General features: G+C 36.7%; 1 protein-coding gene across 2 annotated transcripts in view; it reads left to right on the forward strand.

Moving 5' to 3' along the window:
* Nucleotides 1-4,556, forward strand: part of LOC104595033 (uncharacterized) — a 49,302-nt gene extending 44,746 nt beyond the window's left edge. Inside the window, exons 3-5 of one of the 2 annotated variants that reach the window (XM_088898623.1) lie at nucleotides 1,101-1,278; nucleotides 2,671-3,305; nucleotides 4,047-4,556. In XM_088898623.1, coding sequence (XP_088754749.1) covers nucleotides 1,101-1,278; nucleotides 2,671-3,279 — 787 coding nt within the window. In that variant the 3' untranslated portion in view covers nucleotides 3,280-3,305; nucleotides 4,047-4,556. Of the gene's footprint in view, nucleotides 1-1,100; nucleotides 1,279-2,670; nucleotides 3,441-4,046 lie in introns of those variants that run through there. The other variant, XM_010255581.3, reaches the window with a different exon arrangement.
* Nucleotides 4,557-7,231: the final 2,675 nt, after the last annotated feature.

Raw genomic sequence — 7,231 nt, forward strand, 5'->3', positions numbered from 1 at the left:
TCCCATGAACAATGTCTTTAAGTGTGCTGATTGATCCCTATTACCAAGGCACCAAACATATCCTTTTTTCTAGAACATGTAGATTAAGATAAACATGACCATATGCAATTTGCACCCTTTTGACCTATATCACCTTCTCATACCACAAAAACCATCGCGAGAAATATATGGGTTATATTTTCTACGGGATTTGGCTTTATTTGTTCCATTGATATTCATTAACTGGAATACCAATAAAAAACATTTATTAACTTGAATGCTCTGTCTGTCCTGTAGCAAACAACTAGACAGCTGGAGAAACTAATGTGTTCATACTTCGTATATATACCCCCTCCAAATTCTTTTGAATGTGTTCATATTCACTCTTGTTAACAAAAAAGGAATGTTCTTGCAAAAAAGAAACCTAGATTGCTGCTACTATGTTGATTTGAAGTTTTTACTCCCAATGTGTGTCTTTTTATGACATCACAGAAACAACATGGTCCAATTGATAACTGTTGGTCATATCAAATTTAAATTACCAGTTTCTTTGGTCCAGGCAAAATCTGGTCTGTGTTTCCAAGGGCAAGAACTTGGAAACAGGAATATACTTCATAAACAGCCCATAGACTGCACCCAAGGTACAGCAGATGCTATTCCCAACAGAAGGATTTGATAAATATTATAAAATGAACAAGAACTGAGAGAAAGCTTACCTCCAACAAGAGAGGTGGAGGGAACAAAAAAAGCACCCCAAAACCCAAATTGGAGATGCCTTGCAGTGAATTTCTTTGGTTATGCAACTGGAGCAACAAAGTTCTTTATCTGGTATTGTAACTTGGTTGTGCATCTTAAATGTAGATCCTGAAAATTCAGTCTCTTAGGCTTAAGGGTTAAGAACCACCTTCTGGGATTCAAGAATCCAATAAAGTGATTCCATGTTAAGACTTAAGATTAAGTCTAGACTATAGAAAACTTACCTATAAAAACAAAAAGAAAAAAATACAAGTCTATGAGAGACTTATTTTTGGCAATTTGCAGAGGCAATTGTAACTCTGTTATTATTTATTTCATCTATTTGTTTATTTATGCTTAACAACTAAGTGTTGCATCCATGTAAGGTGGGAAGCTGCACATATCCCGAAAGTGAAAGTGGCAAAACTTGATAAGACCAAGCTTATGAGTGATCAAACAGTTTATATGCCCAAGATTCCAGATATAGCAAAGTGCCCAGAGCACCTTCTGCCATTGAAAGAGTGGGAGGATTCTTTCCTTTCTGATTTTTCAGAGCTTAGAATGGTTAGTTTTTCTGATCTTCAATTTTTTTAAACCATCTCTCTCTCTCTCTCTCTCTCCTGATCTAATAATGCTGATTTTGAGTTAAGAACTATGGTATGACTGACTACTTGTTGAGAAACTGTAATACTGACTGGACCTTTGTAATCCTATGCTGTTTAAGTACTCTCTGTGGAAACTTCTTTTCCCTTCTACTTGTACAGAAACTTCTTTTCCCTCCCAGGGGTGCCACCAGGGCTTGCCAAGTTGTCTTGATGGCCAATCTAAATCTAGCGCATGGGACTAACAATCTGTTTATAACCTGATCTAAAGGTCTCTAAGGAGCTCAATCTGAACCTGATTGACACTAGTCCAACCTGAGTGGGGGCAACAAAGTGTGGAGAAGATTGGATAAACAAATTACATAAGCAATCCAAGTAAAAACCTCTTTCTCAGAACTCAAAGGCATCCTCTAATAAATAATAGGCATTTTGAAACAAGCTAGAATGAAGTAATTTCATTTGTGTGTACATTGCATTTGAGAGTACTAGGTAACCATCTTAAATAAAGTTGTTCCTTTTAAGAGTAGGATTCTTTGAAGCAAGGTCAGTGCAGGATCTCATAAAATAAATAATTTTTGGCCCATTTTTTTTCCTGCTGATTGAAAATAACCTCATTTTAGACCAAGAAATTGTGAATTTATATTTTATTTTATGTCACAGACAGGATCAGCCTATATTGTGTTTTGTTGTAGGCGTTGCAGCTAAATGTCCTGGGAATCTTATCAAGGAAAATCAGTCTGTTGAGGGGCATAACTCTTATGCTATGTTTGGTTTTGAAGGTGAAGTTAGGGAAACAAAGGGAAAGGTAAGGAAACCTGTATTTTGTAAAGGTTTCCCTACCTCTCCCTTCCTTTCCCTACTTTTTCCTTCAAACCAAACACAGCATCAGGGTTAACATTGTTAAATAGTCTGCAGGACAAAATTCTGTTGCTCGATGAAAACATAAATTTTGGTGCTTTAAGTTTTTGAACCCTGTGAAGGTCATATAACAGAAAAAAAAAAAAAAAGAGCCCTGTTTTATGGATGAAAAGTATCATTCATGTTTCCTTTTTTGAGGGGTGGGGGGCTCTTTATGCATAGGGGGAAGAGCTCAATTAATAGCAACAGAACTTAGTGACTTGCACTGGTTGATTGGTTCTTAGAATTAGTCAAATTATTTGTACCATTTAAATGCCTTACCAGATTAATCCCGAGTTCCTTTTCTATCAAATTGACATTAGACAGCTGTTTGTGTGCATGGATGTGGGTGTGGGTGTCTGTGTGCATGTGCAAGAGCATGCTTTCTGCGCTTTCACTTATTTATTTGACTTTTCAGCATTGGCTTAATTTCTTCCATTTGTTTTAATAATTTCAGGCTCTGTTGGATATTGGAAGTACTAGTAACAGATACTCTCACTGCATGCAACCTTTGGTGACTGCAATTGAAACTACCAGCTTGCAAAAGCATTGTGATAGTACTGATCTTAACAATTTTGAAGACCTGGAATTATTTACGACTATTGATGAAGTTGAGACCTGCCAGCATCTTGGGAGTTTTGGGCCTAAAGGTTCTGATAACCAGAAACTACTCACACTCTCTGGTGAAGACAACAACTGCCAGCCTCTTGAGAGTTGCATTCTCAAAACTACAGGTAACCACCACCAGTCAGATCTAACTGATGGAGCTCCTACATTGCCTGCAATATTAGGAATGGACTTCATATCTCGAGCTTTGATGCTTAAGAGTCACATACACTCGTTAGAAACCAAAAACGGTTTGTCTTGGGATGATTGTGCATGGTTATTTGCTCTATGTGCATCCGTAGATACTCCTTTTGATGCTGACATGTCTGCATCAATGCGAAGTTTACTTAGAAAGTGTGCAAGCTTGCGAGCTGGAAAATCTGAATCCGATGACGAGGTTGTGATGCTGAACATACTGGTCACGATTGCTGGGAGGTATTTTGGGCAGTCAGAAGGGTGAGGCCAAACATAAATGGTTATCTTCAGGTAAAGGCCATCCTTATCAAAAAAGTGTTAATATAGGCTTGTAAGATCACTTCATTATCTTGGTATTAGCTTTTTGGACAAGTGAAGATGAAAAGGAACCCTTTTCTCAATGATTTTGCATGGAAAATTGGTATAGATGAATAATGTTATTCTCTTCTTGAAAAAACAGGGGTTGCAATTCTCGACCCAACCTATGCAATCCGTCCAACCAACTCATTTATCAGGGGGTTGGATTGGTGATTTTATCCATGCTTTCTAACGTGTCAAAATACTCTCCCCACCTCCAAAATCAAACCAGTGTTTCAGATTCAGTTGCATATTCTCGCAAAAAATTCAACCGTAAATCTTCGATGTAGCTATCTTGTGAGCTGCAGTTGACTTAAGAGAAAGATTCAAATATCAAGGGACATGGATATCAGTATCATATGGCATTGAAACCTACATATTATCTTTTTATTTTTTGGCACAAAAAAAGAGACCACTAATCAAGCTTTGAAAACAGTACAGTTTTGTTCCAGGGCTGGGTGAGTGCACAGATCTCTCAGCCAGCTCGGTTCCATATCTTGGAATTCCATACCTCTCCTTATCATCCTAGCTTTAGTCTCTTGTTATATTATGTGCAGCTGTATCATATTCCTTAGGTATATATACAAATTGATAGTAATCAAAAGATTGTAAAAGATAAGAGGCCTCCTTTCCCATCTTGGTTTCTTAGTTGTACTGATGTCCTTCATTATATAGGTTGGGCATCCATAAATATCTGAGTCCTGTGGAGAGTCCATCATTCAGCCTGTACTGCATGTTGAGCAATGCAAAAGTTTCCAATTGTCACAATGAAAGAGTCGGAAGGCGAGAAAAGAACATATCCTACTGTGGATTCATGCAAATTTACACAAGAATCATCAACATAAATAACATAAATGGAAAAACAAGTATTGTTATGCATGAATGATGCTGTATTTTGCAGCTTAGGAGTTGGGAGTACTTCCGATGCTGAAATTGATAGGTACTGGTAGCTCCAGTATTGAACTCTTCTTGGGTCTGGCTTAACTCTTTTGAAAACAGCCTTATTTCATTCTTCCCAAATAAATCGGGCATACACAATTTCCACTGCTCAATTGACTCTATAAATAAGGTATAAGCATGCACTAAATATCAACATTTTACAGGTTATGTGAAGTAATTCAGTGTAAAACATACATCAACCCACTGTAATTTTTAAATATATATAAATATAAATTTGTACTAAAACTGCGTACTTTATAGAATCAATACTAATGCTGTGATGCGCTCATTTAGATTGTGAAATCTGATTGGCCATTTGATGATCCCACCGAAAATGTGCTGATCATGAGGCCAAACAGTTCTCTTCGATACCTCCAAATTCCAAACGGGTGGTGAACGAAAATGATGAAACCCCTGATCAGGTCAAAATTATCCCACAGACCAACTCATGAATTTAGCCCACAAAGCAAGGTAGCAACTAGAGAGGATCATCCCCAGGAATATCCACATACGTATTGGATTCTATTACCATCTAATTTAAACAGTAATGTTATCACATCTCATGAACTTGGTAGTTGGTATTACAATTTAGAGAATGCTGGAACAAATTGAATGTTGGTAGTTAATGTTATTGTTGTTTTATTCATTCTATAAGAAATAGGATAATGCTAATCTTACCAATAAGAAATGCAGATAGCATCCACACATGCATTTCCTAGTAACAGTACTTCGCTGTACATAATGACAATATTCCAAATCAACCGCTGAATTGAATTCATAGATACCATGTTAATTTCCTTTTTTTTATTTCTTTTGAAGGGCGATACAACGGGGGCTAACCCATCCCCCAACCAATGTTCATTTCTTATGCGTGTGGCATTAGCATCCCCTTGCAGATACTGAGGTTAGTCCTCCACCTCTCTCTTGGGTAGAAACCACATATATTAAGCAATGAGTAAATACTAAAAAAGGCAATGAGTATGTTTTGTAACGCCTTTCCATCTCCCATCAGTGTGTATATATATATATATATATATATTGAATTGCCTCATCAGTATAAAATTTGATACTCCCCCTTGTCTCACCTATTAATAAAAATCAATAATTTTTATTTTTTAAAAGCCTAAAAAGGGGAAGGGAACAAGTCATGAAGCTCTCCATGTCTCCATGTGTCTTGCATATAAAAAGTTTCAACAGTAATCTTTGCAAATGAAAATGACCTTGGTTTTCCCTTCAATATCTATATCAATTTTCTATTGTATTCTGCATTCATTTATGCAACCAAGTTCAGATATTAGCTCAAGAAGAACAAGATTCCAATGTGACGATCAACATTCAATGTTGGTTAACATGATTATGAATATAAAGACGAGTTTGGCTAGCATTTTTCTTGCTCTTTGCTTTCCTCCACTTCATATTCCTCATCATCGTCATCGTTATCATCTTTATCAATGTCCTCATCACCAAACAAACTACTTCTTTGAAACCTGCCCAGGTCATCCTTACCGCCATCCTCATTCATCAAGTCCAGGCCAAATTTAACATCCCTGTGCTTTACTAAGAGCCAGCGGAGAAGCCTATCTTCCTTATTCAGATAATGCAACTCCTTATTGAAGTTGGGAGTTACCATCATTGTCATCTGCATCAGCTGACCCTGTTTGAGGCAATATCAAAATGGTGTTTATTACTTTTTTATACAATTAGAAACAAGTTTTGGTGAAAGGGAAAATTTTTCTCAATCTACTTGGAGAAAAAGACTATCAAGCTTCCAAATACATGAGATGGCACAACTCCAACATGAGTGCATCTGTTTATTATGTCAAAACCAATTTCTTATAATTTCCAACACAGTGTTTATCAAGGAAATAAAAGAAGCAGAAAAAAAAAGATGCCCTTATATACCTATCACATATGTTCTGTAAAAGATTAACACATGGCAAAAATAATCACTTTCTTCTAATTCCAATCATTATAGTGATAAATCATTCTGAAGGGGAACTTGTCTAAAAATTGTATTATTTTTGCAAGCTGCATTTATTGTCTAAACTTAATTCCGCTAGGCTTTCAGACCACCCTTTTCCATAGTTACATTGAGAGCTTAATTTCCTGACAATGTGATGTCAATATATCAATACGCTATTGGATTTTAGAAACAGACGTTTCTTTCTTTTTTTTTTTTCTTTTGAAGGGCTATACAATAGGGGGTAGCCTATCCCCCAACCCCCAACCCAGGTGCAGGCGGGACTCGATCCCAAGTCTCCGCTACGACCAGCAGGAGACTATGTAACGTATTTTACCTAGTGGGAGTGGGATATAGGTGGATCATGTAAATAGATATTCTTATTGTGCCATTTTCACGTCTTCATGTAAGCATTTCTCATTGTGCTATTAGAAACTATAAATAACTAAATTTTAACAAGAAGCATAGTTTCCCAATTGTTCCCTTTCCTACTCAATCTAGCAAAATAGGGTTGAAACCACCCACTGACTTGAGTAATGAAAAAGACTCCGGAAGTGCACCAGAATGGGTTTGCAAATGGTATCCATTTGTCCAAATTCAAATATGAATCCAATCTGATTAATGCAATCTAAATTCAATCTGTTTATAATTGGATTAAATATGGATTCACCCCCAATCAAATTCAATAATATTTAATTATATATCCCATTTACTTCCTCCACCTTCCGTATCTCGGTCAAAATAGTAAGACAATTAGAGAAGTATATGAGAGGCTTTCTTTGGGAACCAGGAGAGGACAAAAAGGATCACTTAGTTAAATGGGAACAGGTCAGTAAGCCCAAAGAAAGTGGAGGTCTAGGGATAGGAAACATTATCTCTAGAAACACTGCTATATTGGGTAAGTGGTTATGGAGATTCCCATTTGAGAGTGATAGGCTGTGGCACAAGGTAATAGTAAACA

The sequence above is a fragment of the Nelumbo nucifera genome, chromosome 2, assembly GCF_055504915.1.
Source record: "Nelumbo nucifera cultivar China Antique chromosome 2, China Antique-T2T, whole genome shotgun sequence".
NCBI lineage: Eukaryota > Viridiplantae > Streptophyta > Magnoliopsida > Proteales > Nelumbonaceae > Nelumbo > Nelumbo nucifera.